The sequence below is a fragment of the Carcharhinus amblyrhynchos genome, chromosome 18 (assembly GCF_965287045.1).
Source record: "Carcharhinus amblyrhynchos chromosome 18, sCarAmb.v2.hapA, whole genome shotgun sequence".
NCBI lineage: Eukaryota > Metazoa > Chordata > Chondrichthyes > Carcharhiniformes > Carcharhinidae > Carcharhinus > Carcharhinus amblyrhynchos.
The window spans coordinates 32157978-32185069 of record NC_137341.1 but is presented as its reverse complement, the minus strand read 5'-3'; the positions used below and the strand labels follow the sequence as shown (position 1 = coordinate 32185069).

The 27092-nt window shown below is 46.4% G+C and overlaps 1 protein-coding gene across 2 annotated transcripts in view; it reads right to left on the bottom strand.

Moving 5' to 3' along the window:
- Positions 1-3300: 3300 nt before the first annotated feature.
- Positions 3301-27092, bottom strand: part of abca3b (ATP-binding cassette, sub-family A (ABC1), member 3b) — a 125769-nt gene continuing 101977 nt past the window's right edge. For both annotated transcript variants that reach the window (XM_080206671.1, XM_080206670.1), the window contains 6 exons: positions 26252-26443; positions 19185-19372; positions 18370-18540; positions 15412-15596; positions 12899-12972; positions 3301-3784 (listed from right to left, as the gene is read on the bottom strand). In XM_080206671.1, coding sequence (XP_080062797.1) covers positions 3653-3784; positions 12899-12972; positions 15412-15596; positions 18370-18540; positions 19185-19372; positions 26252-26443 — 942 coding nt within the window. In that variant the 3' untranslated portion in view covers positions 3301-3652. The remainder of the gene's footprint in view (positions 3785-12898; positions 12973-15411; positions 15597-18369; positions 18541-19184; positions 19373-26251; positions 26444-27092) is intronic.

Below are 27092 nucleotides of genomic sequence, written 5' to 3'. Positions count from 1 at the left end.
AGTGTTTTCAACTAAACAAAGAGGAAATTTGGGTAGTGTGCACGTTGCTTGTATGCGGCACCTATAGGTTGTGTCTTGAAACGCAGGTAATGCGCAGTAAGGTTTCGACGTTAACTGTTCACGGGTGCGCTTTACTTGCTGAGTCTTAAAGGGCTTGTTACTTTGCCACAATGGCTTCCTTCCGCAAATCATCACAAAGATTTAAGAGTTGTTAAAGTGCAGCTTTTAATAAAAAGAATTAAATTTCATATTCGCGAGTACAAAGCAAGCAGCAGATGTCAGTAGTAATTGTTCACATTCATTGGGTTTGAATTGTATGGAGGAAACCAAGTCAGCCACTCCAGGTGACAGTCTTTAGCACCGTATCTCACAAAGTCAAAAGGAACATTCAGTGATGGCTTGAAAACCGTGTTAATTAGTTGCTTTGCAACACCACTACATAGCATCAATTGCAACGAATTCTGGACTTTTCTTTCAGTTTGGTAATTTAGTGTTTGAACATGAGGTTTTAGAGTTTTAGCTAAAAAGAGGAATCTTATCTCTGCTTGACTCAGATCTGAGCCAATGGGCCTGATTTTCAATGCTGGGAGACAGCCTGTGATGTCAGGACATGGTGAGTGAGCTGTCATCAGTCTGGATTTTCTGACGTGTTTAAAATGTGCAGACTCAGAACTCTGAAAGGCACCCTCATCCTCAGTCTTCTAAAAGCTGCTCTAGGACACTCCTTTTCAGAGCTACACTCCTGTCCACAATACAGTGAAATTCTGAGATACCACAGTGTTATTGGCCCTTTAGTATTACAAGAACTAGACCTCAACTTCAATAAATTGTATCTCAATAATGCCCAATCCATTATTACATATCTCTGGTTAATATATATGGTACAAATTGATTTAAATTCAGAATGTAATGTTTAAATAAAAACACTAACGTAATGATGTATTTACATTCTGTGGCTTAGTGGTATCACTGACAGATCTGGAACACAGGTTTGTTAGTGGAGACCGTTTTTTTTAAGTTTTGTTAAATCAAATGGGAATGAAAATGACAAGTGCTTGTAACAGGTTCATTTTCTGGTAACTGGAATATACTCACACATTTAAATGTACAAAGGCTTCACTGAATTAACATCACATTTAAACTTTCTCAAGTATCTTCCAGAGCAGTTCAGATATCGCTGTCAGACTGATATCCTAAGGTTACACAGAGAGCCCTCAGAACAATGGATATAGTCTGAAACCAGCAGATCCTGTCACCCACATACATCTATTCCTTGTATTGAATGTTGGTGTTTTGACCCTTGGTTCCATTTCAATAGTAGACACTTCTTGTTTGATCCATTTCATGCACTTTCAAGATCTGAATTGCAATTGGGTTGGACAGCAGTTTTCATATATGGAGAATACACCTCTCATCCCCTTTTTGAATCTTTACTGAAACTACTTTCTTGTAATATGTTGGCACTTATTGCAAGGGGGGGGGGGAATGGAATTAAAAATTGGGAAGTTTCACTACAGCTGTACAGTGTATCTGGAGTGTTGTGTACAATTTTGGTCTCCATATCTGCTTTACTTTTATTTGAAAAAATATATAATTATGGAAGAATGAGATTTTGAGGGATCTTGGCAGGGTGGATGTGGAGAAAATGTTTCCTCTTGTAAGAAAATCTAGACCTGGGGGAGTCATTGTTTAAAAATAGGGAGGCACCCATTTAGAACTGAGATTACGCAATTTTTTTCTGTCAGAAGGCTGTGAGTTGTTCGAACTCTGATAAAAGGGTGGGAGTACGATCTTTGAAAATCTTTAAGGCAGAGGTGGATAAATTACTGACAGTCACGGAGATGACTGGTTATCAGGGGTAGACGAGATTCAGATTTGAGGTTACTATCAAATCAGCCAAGATATTATTGTATGAAACGTGTAAGAACTTAAGATAGGGTGTATACCGGTATTTTTTTAAGACAGAGATGAGGATCATTAGAATTTGGAATTCTCTTCCCAAACAGTAGGGGCAGCTGGGTCACTGAGTTGATTCAAGGCTGAGTTAAACAGGTAAGGGAGACAAGGCTTTTGGGGAGTAGACAGAAAAGTGGAATTGAGACCACAATGAGATCAGCCAAGTGGAACAGGGGATCAGGTTCAAAGAGCTAAATGACCTAACTCCTCCTACTGAGTCCCACATTTTCCAGTTCTGACAAAATGCCATCAATCTGAAACATTAACTCCGTTTCTCTCTCTATAGATGCTGTCTGACCTTTTGAGTACCTCCAGCATTTACTGTTGTTATTTCAGATTTCCAGCATCTTAGTATTGTGCTTTTGTTTCAGTGCATCGGTCACTACTAATGATCCAAACTTGAGCAGGATCATTACTAGTAAGAAACAACCACTCTAGGTTCACAAGAACAGTTCCAGGGATGAGAACATTGTGAAGATCGTTTGGAGAGATTTGGGACTGTTCTCCTTAGAGAGAAGGCAGTAATTTTGTAGAGGGTCAAAATCATGACAGAGTACATTAGGAGAAACTGTTCACACTTGTAAAAGGATTAAGAGGGCACAGATTTAAAGTGAGTTGCAAAAGAAGCAAATGTAATGTTCCTTAAAACTATTTCACAGTGAGTGGCTCAGGTCTGGAATGCACTGGCTGGAAGTGTGGTCAATTAATGTATTCAAGAGGGCATCAGATGATTATTTGAATAGAAACAATTTGTAAGGCAGGACCAGAATTCAGACCTGAATGCAGAAGGCTCCAGTTTTACAGCAGTAACAACTGCACTTTGATCCTCAGGTGCTAACCAAGAAACAGAAGGATCCAACTGCATGATACGCGGGACAAGGTTATATATGGATCAATTCATACGCCTGTTTGCTGTGATCACTTTATTACCTTTTATCTTGGAACAAGACTTTTGGACAAACGGGTTTCTCTCCAGTGTAATATAATCCAGTTCATTTATAACAGCGTGTACAGCACCAAGGGCCAATTCCCAAAACTGCAACCATTTCGTCCACAGACTGCATTACCCAGTTGCAACATCAGAGTTGGAGGCTTTAATTCCAGCACACTTCTGAACTTGCCCAACTGACCCTGCCCAACTCCAGCGCACCGTGACCCTGCCCAACTCCAGCGCACCGTGAGCCTGCCCAACTCCAGCGCACCGTGAGCCTGCCCAACTCCAGCGCACCGTGAACCTGCCCAACTCCAGCACACCGTGAGCCTGCCCAACTCCAGCGCACCGTGAGCCTGCCCAACTCCAGCGCACCGTGACCCTGCCCAACTCCAGCACATTGTGAACCTGCCCAACTCCAGCACACCGTGAACCTGCCCAACTCCAGCGCACTGACTCCAGCACACCGTGAACCTGCCCAATTCCAGTGCACTGACTCCAGCACATCGTGAACCTGCCCAACTCCAGCACACCGTGAACCTGCCCAACTCCAGCGCACTGACTCCAGCACACCGTGAACCTGCCCACCTCCAGCATAGTCTGGGTCTTTCAGGTTTAATGTTAACTTTACTCTGGGTTTTTATTCTCATGCACTCTTCTCCCTGTCCCGTATAGTCATGCTCCTGTGTGTGGCTCCTGCACTTGTACCTTGCCCCCTGTGAGCTCATGGTCAGAGTTAAGGACAGGAGTTCAGTTTGATCAGAGTTAATCTGATCTTTCCTCTGTGTGGCACTGGAATCGAGCGAAGCTGAGGAACACCTGCTCCAGGGATATCTGGTTGACTGAATAATCTTTAATATTGTATTCCTCTTTGGCTCTTTCTAGTGTGCCGAAAATCTGTGAACAAGGGGAGGAAAATGGAAGTGATTCTCTGTTTACATGCAAGCATGACAATTAAAAGCTCAAACTATTAGTAATATAAGTTTTTGATGAGTAAAGGGTTAATATCAGCAAGAATACTATCAATAGGTTAGTAATTTGAGTTGCAATGCCGTTAGTAATCTCAGTTACTGTGAGAACCAGTGATGGGTTAATAAATAAAGTTATAATGTAGTTAGTAATCTCATTTACAATGAGTACTATTAATGGGTTAGTATCAGCAAGCAGCGAATAGTATCAATAGGCTAGTAATTTCAGTTTTTAAAAATTCATTTACGGGATGTGGGTATTGCTGATTTGGCCAGCCTTTATTGCCCATCCCTAGTTGCCCTCCAGAAGATGATGGTGAGCTGCCTTTTTGAACCATTGCAGTCCCTGAGGTGTGGGTGCACCCACAGTGCTGTTAGGGAGAGAGTTCCAGGATTTTGACCCAGCAGCAGTGAAGGAATGGTGCTATATTTCCAAGTAGTCTCACAACACCAGGTTAAAGTCCAACAGGTTTATTTGATAGCACACTGCTTTTGGGGTGTTCCTCTTTCTTCAGGTGAGTGAAGAGTTGTGTTCACAAACAGGGCATACATAGATACAGACTCCATTAACAAAATAATGGTTGGAATGCGAGTCTTTAGAGGTAATCAAGTTTTTACAGGTACAGATAATGTAAGCGGAGAGAGGATTAAGCACAGGTTAAAGTGTGACAGCACACTGTGAACCTCCCCAGAATCACACCTCTTTAACCTGTGCTTAACCCTCTCTCCACTCACATCGTTTGTACCTGTAAAGACTTCATTACCTGTAAGGACTCACATTCCAACCATTATTTTGTAAATGAAGTCTATGTATGCCCTATTTGTGAACACAACTCGTCACTCACCTAAAGAAGGAGGAATACTCTGAAAGCAGTGTGTTACCAAATAAACCTGTTGGACTTTAACCTGGTGTTGTGAGACTTCTTACTGTGGTTACCCCAGTCCAATGCCGGCATCTCCACGTCATGTTATATTTCCAAGTCAGGAATGGGGAGTGAATTAAGAGGGGAACATCCAGGTAGTGGTGATGTTTCAATGTATCTGCTGCTCTTGTCCTTCCAGATGGTGTGGTCTTGGGGTTTGGAAAGTGTTGCCTAAGGAATTTTGGTGAATTTCTGCAGTGCATCTTGTAGATGGTACACATGCTGCCACTGTGTATCGATGGTGGAGGGATTGAATGTTTGTGGGTGTTGGGCTTCTTGAGTGTTTTTGGAATTGCATTAATCCAAGCAGGTGGACAATATTCCATCACACTCCTGCCTTGCACCTTGTAGACGGTGGCAGGCTTTGGGGTTGAGGAGGTGAGTTACTCATCACAGTATTCCTAGTTCTGACCTGCTTTGGTAGCCACAGAATTTATAATGACTAGTTCAATTCAGTTTCTGGACAATGGTAACCCCCAGGATATTTTATAGTGGGGGATTCAGTGATGATAATGCCATTGAATGTCAAGGGGTGATTGTTAGATCCTCTCTTATTAGAGATGCACATTGCCTGGCACAAATTTGTGTGGTGCAAATGTTACTTGCCACTTGTCATCCCATGAATTGTTTCAGTATCTGAAGAGTTGCAAATTGTGCTGAACATTGTTCAAGCATCTGTAAACTTCTCACCTAAGGTTGGAAGGAAGCTCATTAGTGAATCAGCTTGAGATGGCTGGGCCTAGGACACTACCCTGAGGGACTCCTGCAGTGATGTCCTGGACCTGAGATGATTGTTCTCCAACCACCACAAGCATCTTCCTTTGTGCCAGGTATGAATCCAACCATACTTCCCCAATTCCATTTGACTCCAGTTTTGCTAGGACTCCTCGATGCAATATTCAGTCAAATGCTGCCTTGATTTCTAAGGCTTGTCAAACTCACCTCACCTCTGGCATTCAGCCCTTTTGTCCATGTTGAACCAAAGCAGTAATAAGGTCAGGAGCTGAGTCACCCTGGCAGAACCTAAACTGAGCATCGTGAGTAGGTTATTGTTGAGTAAGTGTTGCTTGATAGCACTATTGATGACTCCTTCCATCACTTGATTAATGATCAAGAGTAGACTGATGGGGCGGTAATTGGCTAGGTTGGATTTGTCCTATTTCTTGTGTACATGACACACTGACTAAATTTCTACATTGCCAGGTAGATGCCAGTGCTGTAGCTATACTGGAAGAGCTTGGCGAGGGGCATGATAAGTTATGGAGCACAATTCTTCAGCATTATTGCTGGAATATTGACAAGGCCCATAGCCTTTGCAGTATCCAATGCCTCCATTTCTTGGTATCACAGAGTGAATCGAATTGACTGAAGACTGACATCAGTGACGCTGGAGACCTGTACAGGGGGTCAAGATGGATCATCCAGTCATTTTGGCTGAAGATTGTTGTGAATACTTCAACCCTATCTTTTTCACAGGTATGCTGGACTCCATCATTGAGGACAGAGATATTAGTGGAGCCTTCTCCGCCAGTGAGTTGTTTAATTGTCCATTATTATTCATGGTCGGATGTGGCAGGAATGTAGAGCCTAAATCTAATCCTTTGTTTGTGACACTGCTTAGCTCTATTACTTGCCGCTTGTGCTGTTTGGCATGCATGTAGTCATGTGGTGTAGTTTCACCAGATTGACATCTCATTTTTAAGTATGTATGGTGTTGGTCCTGGCATGCCATCCTGCACTCTTCATTGAACCAGGGCCGATCCCCTAGCTTAGTGGTAATGGTAGAGTGGGGTATATGCTGGACCATAAGATTAGAAGTTGTGGTTGAGTACAATTCTGCTGTTGCTGATGCCCCACAGAAGCTCATGGATACCTACTCCTGGGCTGCTACATCTGTTCGAAGTCTATTCCGTTTAGCACGGTGGTAATGTCACACAACACGATAGAGGGTACCCTCGATGTGAAGAAGGGAGTTCATCTCCACAAGGACTATCCAGTGGTCAGTTCTATCGATACTGTCATGGACAAATGCATCTGTGGCAAGCAGGTTGGTGACAATGAGGTCAAACATGATTTTCCCCCTTACCTGCTGCAGTTCCCTCGCCACCTGCTGCAGTCCCAGTCTACCAGCTATGTCCTTTAGGACCCAGTCAGCTTGGTCTGTGGTATTACCAAGCCACTGTTGGATATGGATATTGAAGTCCCCCACCCAGAATACATACTGGTTTAACAATGCGATTAGTAATCTCAGTTACAGTGAATATTATCGATAGGTTAATATCAGCAAGTAGTATGTACTATTGATAGGTTAGTAATCTCAGTTACAGTCAACATTATCGATGGGTTGGTAATCTCAGTTACAGTAAGTGTTATTAACAGGTTAATATCAGCAAGCAGTGATTACTATGGAAAAGGTTAATAATCTAGTTACAGTATTATTGATAGGTTAATATCAGCAAGTAGTAGGTACTATCTATAGGTTAGTAATCTCAGTTATAAGAAGATTGGGAAAAATTTAAAAATCAGCAAAGAATGACTAAGAAGGTGATAAAGAAAGGAAGGATAGACTATGAAGCTAAACTAGCACTAAATATAAAAAAGGACAGTAAAAGTTTTTACAAATATATAAAGAAGAGAAGGCTGGCTAGAGTGAATGTTGGACCCTCAGAGGATGAGAGGGGGAGTTTAGCGGTGGAAGATGAGGAAATGGCCGAGGCTTTAAATAAGTTTTTTGCCTCGGTGTTCACAGAGGAGGACATGAATAGTTTGCCGGATCTTAAAGATAGAAGGATGGTAGGAGTTGAGGGCCTGAATGCGATTACTGTCACTAGAAAGGCGGTGCTTGATAGACTAATGGGACTGAAGGTGGACAAGTCCCCAGGACCGGATGGAATGCATCCCATCTGAAAGAAATGGCAGAGGTGATAATGGATGCCTTAGTAATTATTTACCAAAATTCGCTGCATTCCGGGGAAGTGCCAGAAGATTGGAAAACGGCTAATGTTATGCTGCTGTTTAAAAAAGGTAGCAGACAAAAGGCAGGGAATTATAGGCCAGTTAGTTTAACATCTGTAGTTGGAAAAATGCTTGAATCCGTCATCAAAGAAGAAATAGCGAGGCACCTAGAAAAGAATGGTTTGATAGAGCAGACGCAGCACGGATTTGTTAAGGGGAAGTCGTGTTTGACGAATTTATTGGATTTCTATGAGGATCTGACTAGTGCGGTAGACAGAGGGGAACCGGTGGATGTGGTGTTTTTAGATTTCCAAAAGGCGTTTGATAAGGTGCCTCACAAAAGGTTGCTACAGAAGGTTAGGGTGCACGGAGTTGGGGGTAAGGTGTTAGCGTGGATAGAGGATTGACTGTCTAATAGGAAGCAGAGAGTTGGTATCAATGGGTGCTATTCTGATTGTCGGTTGGTGACTAGTGGAATACCGCGGGGATCGGTGCTGGGGCCTCAGCTATTTACCATTTATATAGATGATCTGGAGGAGGGGGCTGAGGGTAGGGTGACGAAATTTGCCGATGACATGAAGATGAGTGGAAAAGCAAATTGCATGGGGGTTGTGGAAAGTTTGCAGAGGGATTTGGATAGGCTAAGCGAGTGGGTGAGGACCTGGCAGATGGAGTATAATGTTAGCAAGTGTGAGGTTATCCACTTTGGCAGAAATAATAATAGGAGGGATTATTATTTAAAAGGCAAAAAGCTGCAGCATGCTACGGTGCAGAGGGACCTGGGGGTCCTTGTGCATGAGTCGCAAAAACCCAGTCTGCAGGTGCAGCAGGTGATCAAGAAGGCGAATGGAATGTTGGCCTTTATAGCGAGGGGGGTAGAATATAAAAGCAGGGAGGTCTTGCTGCAACTGTACAGGGTACTGGTGAGGCCGCAGCTGGAGTACTGTGTGCAGTTTTGGTCGCCGCACTTGTGGAAGGATATATTGGCCTTGGAGGGAGCGCAGAGGAGGTTCACTAGGCTGATACCGGAGATAAGAACATAAGAACATAAGAAATAGGAGCAGGAGTAGGCCATCCAGCCCTTCGAGCCTGCCCCGCCATTCAATAAGATCATGGCTGATCTGTCGTGTCTCAGTTCCACATTCCCGCCCTCTCCCCATAACCCTTAATCCCCTCTCTTATCAAAAACCCATCAACCCACGTCTTAAAAATATTTAGCGAGGCAGCCTCCACCACTTCAACGGGCAGAGAATTCCAGAGATTCACCACCCTTTGACTGAAGAAGTTTCTCCCCAACTCTGTTCTAAACCGCCCCCCCCTTTATCTTGAGGCTGTGCGCCCTGGTCCTACTGTCCTTTCTGAGCGGAAAGAGCCTCTCCACCTCTATCCTATCCATCCCATTCATCATCTTATACATCGCAATGAGATCTCCCCTCATTCTTCTAAACTCTAACGAGTACAAGCCTAGTTTATTCAGCCTCTCCTCTTAGCTCAACCCCCTCAACTCCGGTATCAGCCTAGTAAACCTCCTCTGCACTCCCTCCAAGGCCAAAATATCCTTGCGTAAGTGCGGCGACCAAAACTGCACACAGTACTCCAGCTGCGGCCTCACCAATGCCCTATACAGCTGCAGCAAGACCTCCCTACTTTTATATTCAATCCCCCTCGCTATGAAGGCCAGCATCCCATTAGCCTTCCTGACCACCTGCTGCACCTGCAGGCTGGGTTTTTGCGACTCATGCACAAGGACCCCGAGGTCCCTCTGCACCGTCGCCTGCTGCAGTTTTTCGCCCCGTAAGTAATAGTCCCTCCTACCTTTATTCCTACCAAAGTGGACCACCTCGCTTTTGCCAACATTAAATTCCATTTGCCATTTCCTGGCCCATTCGCCCAGCCTATCTAGATCCTTCTGCAGACTCTCCACACCCTCCGCGCAATTTGCCGTTCCACCAATCTTGGTGTCATCAGCAAATTTCAACACCATACACTCGGTTCCCTCCTCCAGATCATCTATATAAATGGTAAATAGCTGAGGCCCCAGCACCGACCCCTGGGGCACTCCACTAGTCACCAACCGCCAATCCAAATAGCACCCATTAACCCCCACTCTCTGTCTCCTATTTGACAACCAATCCTCTATCCACGCTAACACCCTACCCCCAACTCCATGCCCCCTTACCTTCTGCAATAACCTCTTGTGAGGTACCTTGTCAAACACCTTCTGAAAATCAAGAAAGACCACATCCACCAGCTCTCCTCTATCCACCGCCCTAGACACATCCCCATAGAACTCCAATAAATTTGTCAGACACGACTTCCCCTTAATGAAACTGTGCTGCATCTGCTCTATCAAGCAATTCCCCTCAAGATGCCTCGCTATTTCCTCCTTGATGACGGATTCTAACATTTTTCCTACAACAGACGTTAAACTAACCGGCCTATAATTCCTTGCCTTTTGCCTGCCAGCCTTCTTAAACAACGGCGTAACATTAGCCGTTTTCTAATCTTCCAGCACTTCCCCGGAATCCAGCGACGTCTGGAAAATAACCACCAAGGCATCCACTATCACCTCTGCCATTTCTTTCAGAACCCTCGGATGCATTCCATCCGGTCCTGGGGACTTGTCCACAATCAGTCCCTCCAGTCTGTCGAGCACCGCCTCTCTAGTAACAATAATGTCATTGAGACCCTCCAGTCCTACCACCTTTCCATCGCTAACACCTGGCAAATTATTCACGTCTTCCTCCGTGAAGACCGAAACAAAAAAGTTATTCAAGACCTCAGCCATTTCCCCATCCCCTACCACTAAGTCCCCCCCTCATCCTCTAAGGGTCCAACGTTCACCCTAGCCAGCCTCTTCCTTTTTATATATTTATAAAAACTCTTGCTATCCTTTTTTATATTAAGCGCCAGCCCAGCTTCATAGTTTCTCCTACCCTTCTTTATCAACTTCTTTGTCAATCTTTGTTGACATTTAAACCTCTCCCAATCCTCTTCTCGCCCACTACTCTTAGCTACTCTAAACGCCTCCGCTTTTAACACTTTCCTTCACCTCCTTCGTTATCCATGGCTTATTACCTCTCCTCCTGCGGTCCTTTTTAACCATCGGAATAAATTCCTGCTGAGCACCAAGAAAGATCGCCTTAAAGATCCTCCACTGCTCCTCAGCAGACCTACCTTCCAACGCGCTCCCCCAGTCAACATTCGCCAATTCTTCTCTCATCCTACCGTACTCCCCTCTGTTCAAACAAAGGACGCGTGTCCGGGAACCCACTTTCTCCTCCTCCATCTGCACCAGAAACTCCACCATACAATGATCACCCTCCCCAAGAGGATCCTTCACCGCAAGGTCCCTAATTCTACCCACCTCATTACATAACATACATTACATAATGAGGGGTTTGGACTATGAAGAGAGACTAAAAAGACTGGGTCTGTACTCGTTGGAGTTTAGAAGGATGAGGAGGGATCTTATAGAGACGTATAAGATAATGAAGGGGATGGATAGGCTAGAAGTAGAGAGATTCTTCCCGCTTAGAAAGGATAGCAGGACTCGAGGGCACAGCCTTAAGATAAGGGGCGGGCAGTTTAGATCAGAGTTGAGGAGGAACTTCTTCACTCAAAGGGTGGTGAATCTCTGGAATTCTCTGCCTGTTGAAGTGGTGGAGGCTACCTCGCTCAATATATTTAAGTCACGGGTTTTTGACAGACAAGGGAATTAAGGGTTATGGGGAGAAAGCTGGAAAGTGGAACTGATCCGCTTCAGATCAGCCATGATCTTATTGAATGGCAGGGCAGGCTCAAAGGGCTAGGTGGTCTACTCCTGCTCCTATTGCTTATGTTCTTAAAATGAGTACTATCTATGTGTTAGTAATCTCAGTTGCAGTGAGTAGGTGGATTGGCCATGCTAAATTGCCCCTTAGTGTCCAAAGATGTGTAGGTTAAGTGGCTTAGCCATGATAAATGCGTGGATTTACAGGGAGGTGTGTCGTGTGCACTTTTCGAGGGTTGGTGCTCACTCAATGGGCCGGGTGGTCTCTTTCTATTCTGTAGGATCTCTATGGTTCTATGATTAGTAAGGCAGTTGCAGTGTGTTCTATTGATAGGTCAGGATCAGCAAGAAGTGAGCACTATTGAAAAGTTAGTAATCTTAGTTACTATGAGTAGTTTTGATAGATGAGTATTAGAAAGCAGTGAGTACTATCAATAGGTTAGTAATTTCAGTTACAGTGAGTACTATCCATAGGTTAGTAATAATAGGTAAAGTGAGTATTATTGATATGATAGTATCATATCAGTAAGAACACAGTTAATAATTAATACTGTCGAGAGGTTAGAAATATTAGTTTTCCTTTGGGCCTGATAAGAAAGCCTTTGGCTCCTGAACATGGTCCTGAGCTTCCCCCCGCCCTCCCCCACATTTTAATTAAGTACAGCAGGGCATCTGCATCCTCAGCCTAGCTAGCTTCCCTATTTGAATATGGCTCCCCTGTTAATACTGGGGCCATCTGTACATAGACCCTCACTTCTCTCTTTAAACCCTATTCTTGGAGGTACAGAAAAGTTCTGTGGATGGGAACAGGAGGTTACAGAAGGACCCTGACAGACTAAATGTGACCAAAACTCTGGCAGATTGCAGCTCAATGTGGGGGAAAATGTGAGGTGGCCAATTTGAATTTCTGAAAGACAAGTCAGAATAATCCTTATTGGTGAGAGACTAAACCTATGGATGAGCTCAATGATTTTGGTTTTGATATAACTAAACTCTGGTGCATACGTTTATACATGCCTTCATCTCAATAACCTCAAATTAGAACCAATTTGGTTGGGGGTAATATCAGGAAGAACCTCTTTACACAAAGGGTGCTGGAAATCTGGAACTTTCTCCCCCAAAAGGCAGTGGATGCTGAGACAGTTGACTGGATGGCATGATATGCCTGAGGGACTTTGGTGATCTCTCCTTCCTCCTACGCAGCAGACGCAAAACTGAATGGCCCCCTCCTATTCTGAGGAGCTGAATGAATCCCTCTTGTTCCAGGGACTGAATGGGCTGTTACCATTCCTATGATGGGCCATTTAACTACAGCCTTTCTCTCTGGAAGTTTCTGGTGCAGTGACAGTTGCAAGTTGTTCCGCTCAGCTCCAAGTCAAACAAGGAAACCTACCTGAGGCCAGGTCAAGTCTTCGCTGGTTAAGTGGTAATGCAACATTCCATGATGCTCATCTTTCAAAATACTTCCTGTCACACAATAAAACCAAAGGAGTTAGAAACAGAAATAAAAATAAAACAACATAATAAATATTCAAAGGACAAACAATAACATTGACATGGGCTCCTTGACTATTCCAGGTAATACACACCCCTAGGTATGGTGACCTAGTGGTTTTGGTACTGGGAGGGCAAGAAGCACCGAGTTAAAATCTCTCCAGGAAATCTTCAAATTACTTTCAATAAGTCTGATAACTTGTGCACAGGCACCAGCAATCTAACCATGAGGCTGTCAGATTGAAATAAAAACCCAAATGGTTCACTTGTGTCTGTTCTTACCCAATTTGGCATCAGCCATACAATTGTGTGGCCAATTCTTAATGCCATCAGGGCAATCAGGAACAAGATATAAATGCGACCTTTTCAACTTCACCCAGATCCTGAGAGCAAATGTAAAAATGACAGGATAGCGCCTGTTTTATTAAAGAAATCAGCTGTCAATGAATAAACACACTTCATGTCACAATGTCCTTTCACTGAACTATGTTCCACCCGATCTCAACATCCTCTTGTCTTCACACATTAAGTGGTGGCTGGCTGTGCAATTGTGAAGGCATTAATTACAGCTAGTCCAAGTACCATTATTCAACACCCACACATTTTGAACGGAATTACTGAAACACAGGCAGGAATAGAATCCCTGAAGATTCCAAGGCACTGAGGCCAAAGGAAACATCTTTGTTACCCTGTAAACTCATTGAGGTCCACTGACATGGCCTAGACCAGCAATTGACATGATTGGTATAGATTTATACCTGACTGGGTGATTTTCTTAACCACAGAGAATGAGAAAGAGAGACTGACAGAGAGAGAGGGAGGGTTTGAGTATGTGAAAGAAGGTTCAAACACGTGAGAGAGTTTGTGAATGCAAGAGAGGGCATGAGCATGAGTGGGTGAAAGATCGTACAAGCATGTGAGAGATAATGTGTTTGGGAGAAAGCAAACGGATGAGTGCACGAATGTGTGTGTCAGAGTGCAAGAGTACGTCAGAGAATGAAAACGTAACTGTGTATGAGAGAGAGTGCATGCATGAAAGAGTGCATGAGAAGAAGTGTGCATGTGAGGAAGAGTGAATAAGAGAAAGTGTGTGAGAGTATATGAGAGTGCAAGAGTGTGAATGTGAGAGTGTATGAGAGTGTGGGAGAGAGTGTGTGTGGGAGAGGGAAACCAGAAAATCTGCCCGAGGTCAACGTACTTGTTCATAGTCCGCCCCTCACTCACCCACTTCAATTTGTGTGGTGGGCAGAATGGGAAAACGTGCCCCAGGGAGTGAGCAAGACAACAGGCTAACAGAGAGAGAGAGAGACCGCGCACAAGAGACAGGACGAAGCAGTGAAGAAGAGAGAGGAGAAGGAGAGAAAGGGAGACAGAAATTCAGAGAGTTTCAGAGACACATAGTGAGTTAAAAACAAAGATCGATGGAGGGATTTTCTGGCCTTGCTCATCCCAAAACCGTAAAATCCCACCCGTGGTCAATGAACCTTTCTATGTTCCGCCCCTCACCTGCTCCAATTCCCATGGTGGACAGGACGCTATAATTCTGGCCACAGAGAGAGATGGAGTGAGAATGAGTGACAGAATGTTGGAGTGTGAGGGAATGGAGAGTGAGGGAATGGAGAGTGAGGGAATGGAGAGTGAGGGAATGGAGAGTGAGGGAATGGAGAGTGAGGGAATGGAGAGTGAGGGAATGGAGAGTGAGGGAATGGAGAGTGAGGGAATGGAGAGTGAGGGAATGGAGAGTGAGGGAATGGAGAGTGAGGGAATGGAGAGTGAGGGAATGGAGAGTGAGGGAATGGAGAGTGAGGGAATGGAGAGTGAGGGAATGGAGAGTGAGGGAATGGAGAGTGAGGGAATGGAGAGTGAGGGAATGGAGAGTGAGGGAATGGAGAGTGAGGGAATGGAGAGTGAGGGAATGGAGAGTGAGGGAATGGAGAGTGAGGGAATGGAGAGTGAGGGAATGGAGAGTGAGGGAATGGAGAGTGAGGGAATGGAGAGTGAGGGAATGGAGAGTGAGGGAATGGAGAGTGAGGGAATGGAGAGTGAGGGAATGGAGAGTGAGGGAATGGAGAGTGAGGGAATGGAGAGTGAGGGAATGGAGAGTGAGGGAATGGAGAGTGAGGGAATGGAGAGTGAGGGAATGGAGAGTGAGGGAATGGAGAGTGAGGGAATGGAGAGTGAGGGAATGGAGAGTGAGGGAATGGAGAGTGAGGGAATGGAGAGTGAGGGAATGGAGAGTGAGGGAATGGAGAGTGAGGGAATGGAGAGTGAGGGAATGGAGAGTAAGGGAATGGAGAGTAAGGGAATGGAGAGTAAGGGTATACGTGAGTGTCTGTGTGTGACAGAAAGAGAGAAATATTCCTACTTACGTACACTTCAAGTCGCGGAATGGAGATGAAATTAGTTACTTACCTTCAAATGTTGTTTCAATAAAGTTCTTGAAAGGCTTGAGATCAGGTTTGTTCCCCCGGATTTTGACCAGTAACGTGTATCCACTACCAAATTTACTCTTGAGATGCTGGGGGCTCCCGATGCACTTGAACTGACCATTGGCCATCACAGCCAGCCTGGTGCAGAGTGCCTCACACTCTTCCATACTGAAACACAGGATGTATATTTATTGAAGACCAGTTCCAGCATATATTAGAGTACTATATCTTAGGAAGGATATTTAAGGGTTAAATCATGGGGATATATTGCATAGACTGAAGGTTGTACATTAATTGTATTTAATTGTGTGCAGGTAGTGGAGATTCACTTGTGCTTCTAGAACATGGTGAGAGGATGGTTACCTAAAAGTGAAATTAAAATCATTGTGGAAAATGACAGAAAGCAAATGTAAATGATACGACTACCCTCCAACATTCTCAGGTCTGAACCATTCTCTAATAATGTGTTATTTTCTAGAAAGTCAACTGATGCAGTATACAGACTAGGCTTATATTCCACAGAATAATAAAGGGCTAGGTGAGATAATCAATTCTTTTAATTTGTTCATAGTTTGAGAGAGGTTTTGGCTAGGCCACCATTTGTTATCCACTCCTAATTGCCCCCAAGAAGATGGCGGTCAACATCCTTCTTGCATTGCTGCAGTCAATGTGTCGTAGGTACACCCACAGTTCTGTTAGAGATGGAGTTCCAGGATTTTCACCCAATGACAATGAAGGAACAATGATATAGCTCCAAGTCAGGATGGTGTGTGACTTGTAGGGGAACTTGCAGGTGATGGCGTGACCAAATGTCTGCTGTCCATGTCCTGGATGATAGAGGTGATAGTTTTGCAAGGTTCTATCAAAGGAACAAGGTGATTTGCTTCATTAGGTGGGCAATGGTGGCAGAGTAGTGATGTCACCAGACCAGTAATGCCTTGGGGAAAGGGGTTCAAAGGTTCAAATTCCATCATGGCAGCTGGTGGAATTTAAATTCAATTACATTTAAATGAATAGATAAAAATATAAATAAATGCTATCTCATTGATATTGGCTTGATTGTCATGCAAACATATATGATACCCTAGTGGCTTTTTTGGACAAAATCTGCCTTGCTTACCTGGTCAGGCTATATGTGACTCCAGATCCACAGCAATTGTGTAACTCTTAAATGCCCTCTGAAATGGCCCAACAAGCCATCAAATTGTATCAAACATTACAGAAATGTCAAGAAGGAACAAAACCAGATGGAAACCAGGCATTGATTTCCCCCCATCATGAAGTCCAAAGTGATAGGTTCACGGATGATTGCACAACATCCATATGCAGAAAGACGTGGACAATATGCAGGCTTGGGCTGGTAAGTGGCAAGCAACATTTGTGCCCCATAGGTGCCAGGCGATGACCATCACCAACAAGAGAGAATCTATGTCCCCTTCAATGGCATTACCATTGCTGAGTCTCCTACTTTAAGCTTTTATTGGTTTGTTCTACTGCTTGGCACTTTTAAGGATTGTTCGAGAAGAATAAATACCCTACAGTGCAGGAGGAGGCCATTTGGCCCACTGAGCCTACACCGACAACAATCCCACCCATGCCTTATTCCTGTGACCCCATGTATTTACCTTGCTAATCGCCATTGATTAGCATGGCCAATCAATCTAACCCACACATTTTTGGACTGTGGGAGGAAATCAGAGCATCCGGAGAAAACCAAAGCAGACATGGGGAGAACATGAAAATTCCACAAAAACAGTCACCCAAGGTCAAAATTGAACCTGAGTCCCTGACGCTGTGAGGTAGCAGTGCCAACAACTGTGCCACCGTATTACCCTATCCTATTAATTTTTATATGAATAATTTATTGCTTTGACATTCCTTTGCTTTGGAAATTCATGTTTAGTGTTGTGCCAAAATTTATCTTTCTGAAATGTGCTCATTGGCCCCATGAGTGAGAAAACTTTGAAATGTGACACCTAGCATGAAGAGGTTGGACAATACTTATCTAGAAGGACAAAGGGACAGGTAGATACAATGACTATGCAGACTCTCCTACAAGCACACACCATTCTGACTTGGAATTATATCACCATTCCTTCATTGTCGCTGGATCAAAATCTGGCAGCTCCCTAACAGAACCAGCAATACAGTTCTACATTACATGGATTGCAGAGGTTCAAGGAAGTCTGAAATATAAATGGCATGGGCAGCAAATGCTGGCCTTATCAGTGCACACATACAACATAAAAAAAAGTGCTGCTCTGTGTATGCATGGTGAATGAGATGTCAGTCAATTGAACTACTTTGTTCTGGATGGTAGCAAGCTCCTTGCGTGTTGTTGGAGCTGTACTCATCCAGGCAAATGGAGTATTCCAACATACCCTTGACTTGTGCCTTGTAGATGGTGGATAGACTTTGGGGAATCAGAAGACATTTATTTGCTGCAGCATTTCCAGCCTCTGACCTGCACTTTTAGTCACAGTATTTCTGTGGTTGGTTCAGTTAAGTTTCTGGTCGATGGCAACTCTGAGGATGTTGAGGGATTCAGAGATGGCAATGAACATAGGAATATGGAACTTAGGAGCAGGAGTAGGCCATTCAGTCCTTTGAGCCCTGCTCCCTATTCAATGAGGTCTCAGAGAGAAGTTAAGGGCATAGCCTTACAATTGGAATCGGACTGTTCATGGACAATGACGGCACCAGTGCACACGAAGGCAGAGAAATCTGGAACTCCTTCAAAAAGTCTTGCTACTGGGGAGTCAAACAAAAATTGAGACTGATAGATGTTTGTCAGGCAAGGGCAGTGAGGGTTATGGAACTAGTGTGAGTAAATGGAACTGTGATACCGAAAAGGTTTGATCTAAAACAATGGGACAGCCTGAAGGTGCTGAATTGTCTCCTCCTGTAACTAACTACAAATCTTAACAGAGAAACTGCCTACCTGTGCGAAGTGATGACAATAGACTTCCCTGTCTGTAGAAATCTGGTGACTGTATCCCATAATAGCCTCCTGGAAACAGGATCCATGCCGGTGGAAGGTTCATCCAGAAAGACAACAGCAGGGTTTCCGATCATTGCCACTGCGATGCTCAACTTCCTCTTATTCCCACCACTAGGATAGGACAAAACCAACAGCAGCATGATTTTTGGCACATGGAGACAAAGACCAGGAAATTCCATTTGGGGAGGGAGGGTGAGACCAGCTTTCCTGGCCATCCTCGCTCCAAAACTGGAAAATCCCTTCCAAGGTCAATGGATCTTTTCATGGTCCACCCCTTACCCGCTTCAATTCCCATGGCAGGCGGAATGGGAAAATTCGCCCCTCGGAATCTCAGCACAGGGAGGAAGAGGCCAGAAATCCCTGGGAATCTTGGCAGAGAGAGGGACTGGGCAGAGAGACTGGTAATCTTGACAAATGGTTTCCTTACTGCGTGACACCTCTTGCTCCCAGGAATTTCCTTGGTGTTGATCTGGCAGCCTCCGGATGGTGTAGCCTCAAGATTACTGCAGCCCTTCTCTCCATCCTCACCACCTACTCCCACCCCACCCCAACAAATCCAAATAGCATCCCTTCAGCTATACAATCACCACCCTCTCCTCCCGTATGTTTTGAAACACAGCATTGATCAAATAATCCATGTGCTGTGAATTTTATGGCCACTGAGGAAAATTCTCAAACACTGACCTTTATGTCTAATATGAATGAAGAGTGAAGACAAGGGGAAAAGAGGTGAGTGATAGCTTGGCTTTACTCACCTGTATGTTCGCACCAGCTTCTGAGCGAGAGGTTCAAGTAGGAAACTTTGCAGTATATCATCCACACACCGCTTAATGATTCTCTCAGGAATACCCCGTAATCGTGCGAACATAAACAGTGTTTCCTGCCCTGTCATATGACCAAGAAGGGCATCAAACTGGGGACAGTAACCAATTTTCTGCCGCACCTATCCGGGATTAGAGAGATAAAAACAAGAAGATGAGGAAAGCACAATAGACTAAGGTTCCAGGATCTGTAACCCACCCAGACTTACCACCTGTCAGCTCATTGTTCTCCGAAGCAGTGTACTAGTGGCTGGTGAGTCTAAACTGCGAGTGTACTTTTTTTTTCAATTGCATTGCTGGTTCGTGGGTTTTTTTGCATTTTGCGCTTTCTGTCACAGGTCCTAGGCGCAAGGGATGTTGGGAAGGGAGCACGGGAGTACAAAAACAAGGCCGCAGTAGACAGCGGGCAGTGGAGTGAGGTGGGTGCTGAGTGAGTACTGCAAGGGCTTTGGCTCACAGGGCTTAGGCGAGGCAGGCTTGGGCAAGGTGAGATACTGGTCAAATTTTTCTAACTGTGTCCATAAGTTTAAGGGTGGTCACATAAATGGCAGGGTCCATGGGGAGGCGTGTCAGCTGTGTAAGGTGCAATATGCGGGAGTTCCTGGAGAACAGCATCTCCAGAGAGTCCACATCTGCACCAAATGTCTGGAGTTGCAGCGTTTGAGGGCCCGGGTTAGGCAACTAGAGTTGAGGCTGGAGGATTTATTTTTAGTTAGGGAGAATGAGGCGCTAATGAATAGAAACCACGTTCAAGAGGGGATCCCAGAGCCTAGGAGGGGGGATGGGTGGGTTACAGTTAGGAAGGGAAAAAGAAGAGGAGTAATGGTCCAAAGGCTACCCCAGGGTAGTCTCTCAAGATATCGGGGTAAGGCACCAACTGAGGTGGAAAGGGCACGAGGGGAAGACCGGAATGCCTCAGAGGGAAGGAAGGGGGCGGGATGTGAGATAGTGGTGGGGGATGGGAGGGTTAGAGGAATTGATAGGCGGTTCTGTGGGCAAAAGCGGGAGTCCAGGATGGTAGTCTGCCTCCCTGGAGCAGGGGTACGGGATGTGTCGGAGAGGGTAGAGGGAATCTTGAAGGGCCAAGGGACCCAGGCAGATGTAATTATACATGTAGGTGACAAGGACGTAGGAAGGAAGAGTAGGGGGGAAATACGTAGGCAGTTCAGGGAGTTGGGAGCCAGGCTGAAGCACAGGGCCTCCAGGGTGGTGTTCTCTAGGCTGCTGCCAGTGCCCAGTAATAGCAGGGATAAAAATAATGAGATCCTGCAGCTGAATGCATGGCTGAGAGATTGGTGCAGGACAGAGGATTTTAGTTTTGTAGACCATGGGAAGTCTTTGCAAAGGAAGGGCACTTGTATAAGAGGGATAGGGAACATTTACATAGGAAGGGTACACATATTTTAGCTGGGAGGTTGGCTGAAGTGTTTAGGCAGGGTTTAAACTAATATGGAGGGGGGGGTGGGGAGGAGAGAGACAGTTCAGGCACTGGGAGTGGGAGTGAGTTGGAGGTCAGGGTAAGTCTAGATGATAGGAAAATCTCCCAGGAGAAGGAGGATCCAAGTGGGCCTGAGGGCCTTCAGTGCATCTGTTTTAATGCGAGGAGTGTGACAGGTAAGACGGATGAACTTAGGGCCTTGCTGTTCGCGAGGAATTTAGATGTGGTGGCAGTGACAGAGACATGGTTAAAGGAGGGGCAGGACTGGCAGCTAAATATTCCAGGGTATAAGTGTTTGAGGTGTGATAGGGGAGGGTTGAAAAGAGGAGGGGGAGTGGCACTCTTAGTTAGGGAGCAGATCACAGCGGTACAGAGGGAGGATAACATGGGGGGGGGGTTGAGTCTCTGTGGGTGGAGATGAGGAATAGGAAGGGGGCCATTACTATGCTAGGAGTGAACTATAGGCCGCCCGACAGCCCGCGGGCAGTGGAAGAGGGTATATGTAGGGACATTTTGGACAAGTGTAGGAAGAACAGGGTTGTTGTACTGGGAGATTTTAATCTCCCTGGGGTGGATTGGAAGGTGCTAGAGCTGGGGGGTTGGATGGGGAGGAATTCGTAAGATGTGTATTGGAAGGGTCCTTGCAACAGTATGTAGATAGCCTGACTAGAAAGGGGGCTATACTGGATTTAGTTCTGGGCAATGAGCTGGGTCAGGTGGTTGAGATTGCAGTAGGCGAACATGTGGCTAATAGAGACCACAACTCCGTCTACTTTAGGATATGAATGGAAAAAGATGAGAGCTGTCCTAAGGGGAGGGTGCTAAATTGGGGGAAGGCTAGATACAGCCGGATTAGGCAGGAGCTTAGGGATACAGACTGGGATAGGCTGTTGGAAGGCAAGACCACATTAGGCATGTGGGAGTCTTTCAAGGGAAAACTGAAATGGGTGCAGGAAAGGCATGTGCCGGATAGGAGGAAGGATGGGAAAGGTAGGAGTAGAGAGCTGTGGATTACTAGAGATATAGAAGACCTGGTTAGGAAGAAACGAGAGGCATATGTCAGATCTAAGCAGCTGGGAATGGAGAGAGCATTGGAGGAATACAGAGAGAGTAGGAGGGATCTCAAAAGGGGAGTTAGGAGAGCAAAGAGGGGGCATGAGATGGCTTTGGCAGGTAGGGTTAAGGAGAATCCAAAGGCGTTTTACTCCTATCTTAAAAGCAAAAAGGTGGCTAGGGGTAAAATTGGTCCTCTCAGGGACAGACGTGGGGAATTGTGCTTTGAGGCAGAGGGAATGGGGGAGATCCTGAATGAATACTTTGCGTTGGTATTCACGAAGGAGAGGGGCTTGATGTCTGGTACGGTCATCGAGGGAGCGGTAGACCAATTGAAAGATCTATCGATTACGAGGGAAGAAGTGTTAGGGCTTTTAGGTAGCATTAAAACCGATAAATCTCTGGGGCCCGATGGCATTTATCCTAGGCTGCTTCGGGAGGCGAGGGATGAGATTGCTGGGCCTCTGACGCAAATCTTTGTCTCTTCTTTGGACACAGGTAAGGTCCCAGAGGACTGGAGGATAGCGAACGTGGTACCGTTGTTTAAAAAGGGTAGGAGGGATAGCCCGGGTACCTATAGGCCGGTGAGTTTAACGTCAGTGGTAGGCAAGTTGATGGAGAGGATTCTTAGGGATAGGGTGTATGATCAATTAGAGCGTTGCAATCTGATTAAGGATACGCAGCATGGCTTTGTAAAGGGGAAGTCTTGCCTTATGAATCTGGTAGAATTGTTTGAGGAGGTGACAAATGGTCGACGGAGGACGAGCCGTTGATGTCGTCCATATGGATTTCAGTAAGGCGTTTGACAAAGTCCCTCATGGTAGGTTGGTAGAGAAGATTAAAGCTCATGGGATACGTGGCCAGGTATCTAGATGGGTAGAGAACTGGCTTGCAAAGAGGAGTCAGAGAGTCGTAGTGGAGGGGTCCTTTTCTAGCTGGAGGTCTGTCACTAGTGGTGTGCGGCAGGGCTCAGTACTGGGACCTCTTCTCTTTGTAGTGTATATAAATGACTTGGAAGAGGGAGTAGGTGGTGTGATCAGCACATTTGCTGATGGCACCAAGATGGCTGGATTGGCGGGCAGTGAGGAGCACTGTCTGGCAATACAACAGGATATTGATAGGCTGGTGGATTGGGCAGATACATGGCAAATGGAGTTTAATCCGGATAAATGTGAGGTGATGCATTTTGGCTGGAATAATATAGGGGGGAGTTATATGATAAAGGGTAAGCCCATAAGGAGTATAGAATCGCAGCGAGACCTGGGGGTGCAAGTGCACAAGTCTTTGAAGGTGGCAGTGCAAGTGGAGAGTGTGGTGAAGAAAGCCTATGGTATGTTAGCCTTTATAGGAAGGGGTATAGAATATAAGGGCTGGAGTCTAATGTTGCAGTTGTACAGAATGTTGGTTAGGCCGCATTTAGAGTACTGCGTCCAGTTCTGGTCGCCTTACTACCGGAAGGACGTGGAGACTCTGAAGAGAGTGCAGAGGAGGTTTATCAGGATGTTGCCTGGTATGGAAGGACTGGGGTATGAGGAAAGATTGAAAAAATTGGGGCTGTTTTCCCTTGAAAGACGGCAAGTGAGGGGGGGGATCTAATAGAGGTATATAAGATTATGAAGGGTATAGATATCTGAGTAAACAGAGGTAAGCTATTTCCTATGATAGAGACACACAGGACAAGGGGCCATGGATTAAGGTGAGGGGGGAGAGGTATAACACAGATATTAGAGGGAGGTTTTTCACACAGAGGGTAGTGGGGGTATGGAATGTTCTGCCAAGTAAGATGGTGGAGGCAAACACGCTAGAGTCATTTAAGAGTAACTTAGACAGGCACATGAGTGGGTTGGAGATGGGTGGATATAGGAGATTGTTTTAAATAAGGGTCATTAGCATTGGGGTGGCCCCGGTAAGGTAAATGAATATGGTACAATAATAATTTTTTTTTTCCTTTTCATTCACAGGTTTTAAGTCGGTCCGCCTTGTGTCCAATGAGGGGCATACACACGATGGGTCGTACTTGGGCTGCTCTTGGTTGTTCGAGATTGGCCTAGTGCTTCATGTCACTAGTGTGTGCCTGAACTGGACCAGATACTGGGCAAGATGACAGCTCAGTGACTATCACTGATTGCTGTGCAGACACATGGATTTGGGCCGGTGTCTGTGGGAGTTCGCGCATTCTCCCCGTGCTTGCGTGGGTTTTCTCCGGGTGCTCCGGTTTCCTCCCACACCCCAAAGATGTGCTGTTAGGCTGATTGGAAGTAATAAATTGTCCCTAAATTAGTTTCCCTCAATGTGGATGGCCATAAAACATTAGATAGGGGTCATGGGTGGAGAGGGGGACTGGTGGTGTTGAGATGGCGGCGCGGGCTCGTTAGGCCAAAGGGCCTGTTTCCCGGGCTGATTTTGTTCTTTGTGATGTAACACCCTGCCCTGGTCCTGCATGATGGGAACACCCCTCCTCCTATTGGGATGGACTCCCCCTCTCCTGCAGGATATGAACCCCACCAACTCCCCCCCCCCCCCACCCCCACCACTGCTGTGGGAATGGAATCCCCCCCTCCTCTAGGATGGGAATCCCCCCTCCTCCTATGGGGCTGGAATTGCCTCACCCCTGCAGGATGAGAACCCCCTTCTTCCTGCGGGATGGGAATCCCCCCCCCTTCCTCCTGCGGGATGGGAATCCCCCCCCCTTCCTCCTGCGGGATGGGAATCCCCCCCCCTTCCTCCTGCGGGATGGGAATCCCCCCTTCCTCCTGCGGGATGGGAACCCCCCCCTTTCCCCCGCGGGATGGGAATCCCCCCTTCCTCCTGCGGGATGGGAACCTCCCCCTTTCCCCCGCGGGATGGGAACCTCCCCTTCTTCCTGCGGGATGGGAACCCCCCCCCTTCCTCCTGCGGGATGGGAATCCCCCCCCCTTCCTCCTGCGGGATGGGAATCCCCCCCCCTTCCTCCTGCGGGATGGGAATCCCCCCCCCTTCCTCCTGCGGGATGGGAACCTCCCCCTTTCCCCCGCGGGATGGGAACCTCCCCTTCTTCCTGCGGGATGGGAACCCCCCCCTTTCCCCCGCGGGATGGGAATCCCCCCCCCTTCCTCCTGCGGGATGGGAACCCCCCCCTTTCCCCCGCGGGATGGGAACCTCCCCTTCTTCCTGCGGGATGGGAACCCCCCCCCCACCTTTCACCTGCGGGATGGGAATCCCCCCTTCCTCCTGCGGGATGGGAACCCCCCCCTTTCCCCCGCGGGATGGGAACCTCCCCTTCTTCCTGCGGGATGGGAACCCCCCCCCCACCTTTCACCTGCGGGATGGGAATCCCCCCTTCCTCCTGCGGGATGGGAACCCCCCCCTTTCCCCCGCGGGATGGGAACCTCCCCTTCTTCCTGCGGGATGGGAACCCCCCCCCCACCTTTCACCTGCGGGATGGGAATCCCCCCTTCCTCCTGCGGGATGGGAACCCCCCCCTTTCCCCCGCGGGATGGGAATCCCCCCCCCTTCCTCCTGCGGGATGGGAATCCCCCCCCCTTCCTCCTGCGGGATGGGAATCCCCCCCCCTTCCTCCTGCGGGATGGGAACCCCCCCCTTTCCCCCGCGGGATGGGAATCCCCCCCCCTTCCTCCTGCGGGATGGGAACCTCCCCCTTTCCCCCGCGGGATGGGAACCTCCCCTTCTTCCTGCGGGATGGGAACCCCCCCCCACCTTTCACCTGCGGGATGGGAATCCCCCCTTCCTTCTGTGGGATGGGAACCCCCTTCTTCCTGCGGGATGGGAACCCCCTTCTCCTTTGAGGTGGGAATCTCCCCTTTCTTCTGCAGGAATGGGAACCCCCCTTTCTCCTGTGGGAAGGGAATTCCCCCCCCTCCTCCTGCAGAATGGGAACCCCTCTGCCACATGCCAAGAGCCAGAAGCGAAGTCTGGGAAACTCCCTTCATGTTTTACCCACCTAGTTACCTCAGTCCAGTTAACAATAACCCATGTACAATGCCCAGAAACTGCCCTGGCAGAAAACAAAAAGGGTGCATGCTCAATGTAGTCTATATCACACTGAATGCTCACGATGTAACTGAATGATTGCTGTGGAACTTGAGAGAGTGCAAAAGGGATTCAGCGTGATGATACAAGGGCTAAAAAGTTATACTCACCAGGAAAAAGTGAACAGGTAGGGTGCTTGCTGCAAAAGGGAAGACTTGAGTGTTGATATAATAGAGCTTTTAAAGATTATGAAAGGATTCAAAAAGGTAGGCATAGAGAGGATGTTCCCATTTGCGAAGCATATCAGAACTAGGGCTCATCAATAGAGGATAGTAACTAATAGATCCCAGAGTGGTGAGAATGTGGAAAGTTAAGGGGAATCTGAAAGAGAAAAGAATAAAAGAACATGCCGATAAGAGTGGATGAGGAAGGGTGGGAAGAAGCTGAATTGAAGCACGAACACAAGGATGGACAGGTTGGGCTAAATGGTCAGCTTCTGTGCTGTAAATGCAGTGCTGGTGAATGGTTAGTGAGTACTCACCTTTATTTTGTCTTTCAGGATACTGTAACCGTTGACATAGGCATTTCCCCTGCTCACCTTCTCATCACCAGTCAACATCTTGAAGGTGGTTGTTTTCCCAGCTCCATTAAACCCCAGCAACCCAAAACATTCCCCTTTATTTACAGCTAAAGAAATGTTCTTCACAGCAGGCACTGTCTCCATGGGATAAGTCTGAAAGACAAAATGTGAATTACAGACTGGGAGATCATCAAGCTCAAGGTCAATCATCTCAACTCCAACAAATTATGCAAAGGTTCCTCTGGTTGTGTCCTAAGCTTAATCATCTTTAGCTGGTTCATATCAATGACTTTCTTTCCATTATAAGATAGAAAGTGAAGATGTCCCTGATGATTGCACAATGTTCACCACCTCAGATACTGGAGCAATATGTGTCCATATGTAGCAAGATCTGCTCAATATCCAGACTTGGGCTGATAAAGGACAATAAATGTTCGTGCCACGCAAATGCCAGGAAATGACCTCCAATAAGAGTAAATCTAAGTATTGCAGACTGACCAGAAACTGAACTGGACTAGCCATCTAAAAATTGAGCTGACAGGAGTAGATCAGAGACAAGGAATCCTGGCAAGTAACTGACCTCATTGACTCCCCAAAGTTTGTCCACAAGCTACAAAGCACAAGTCAGGAATATCTTGGGACACTCTTCACTTGCCTGGATGAGTGCAGCTCCAACAACACTCAAGAAGCTTGACATCACCCAAGAAAAAGTAGATTGCTTGACTGGCATCACATCCACAAACATTCAATTCTTCCACCACCTCAGGAACTTACCAAGGCTCCTTAGAAAGCACCTTCAAAA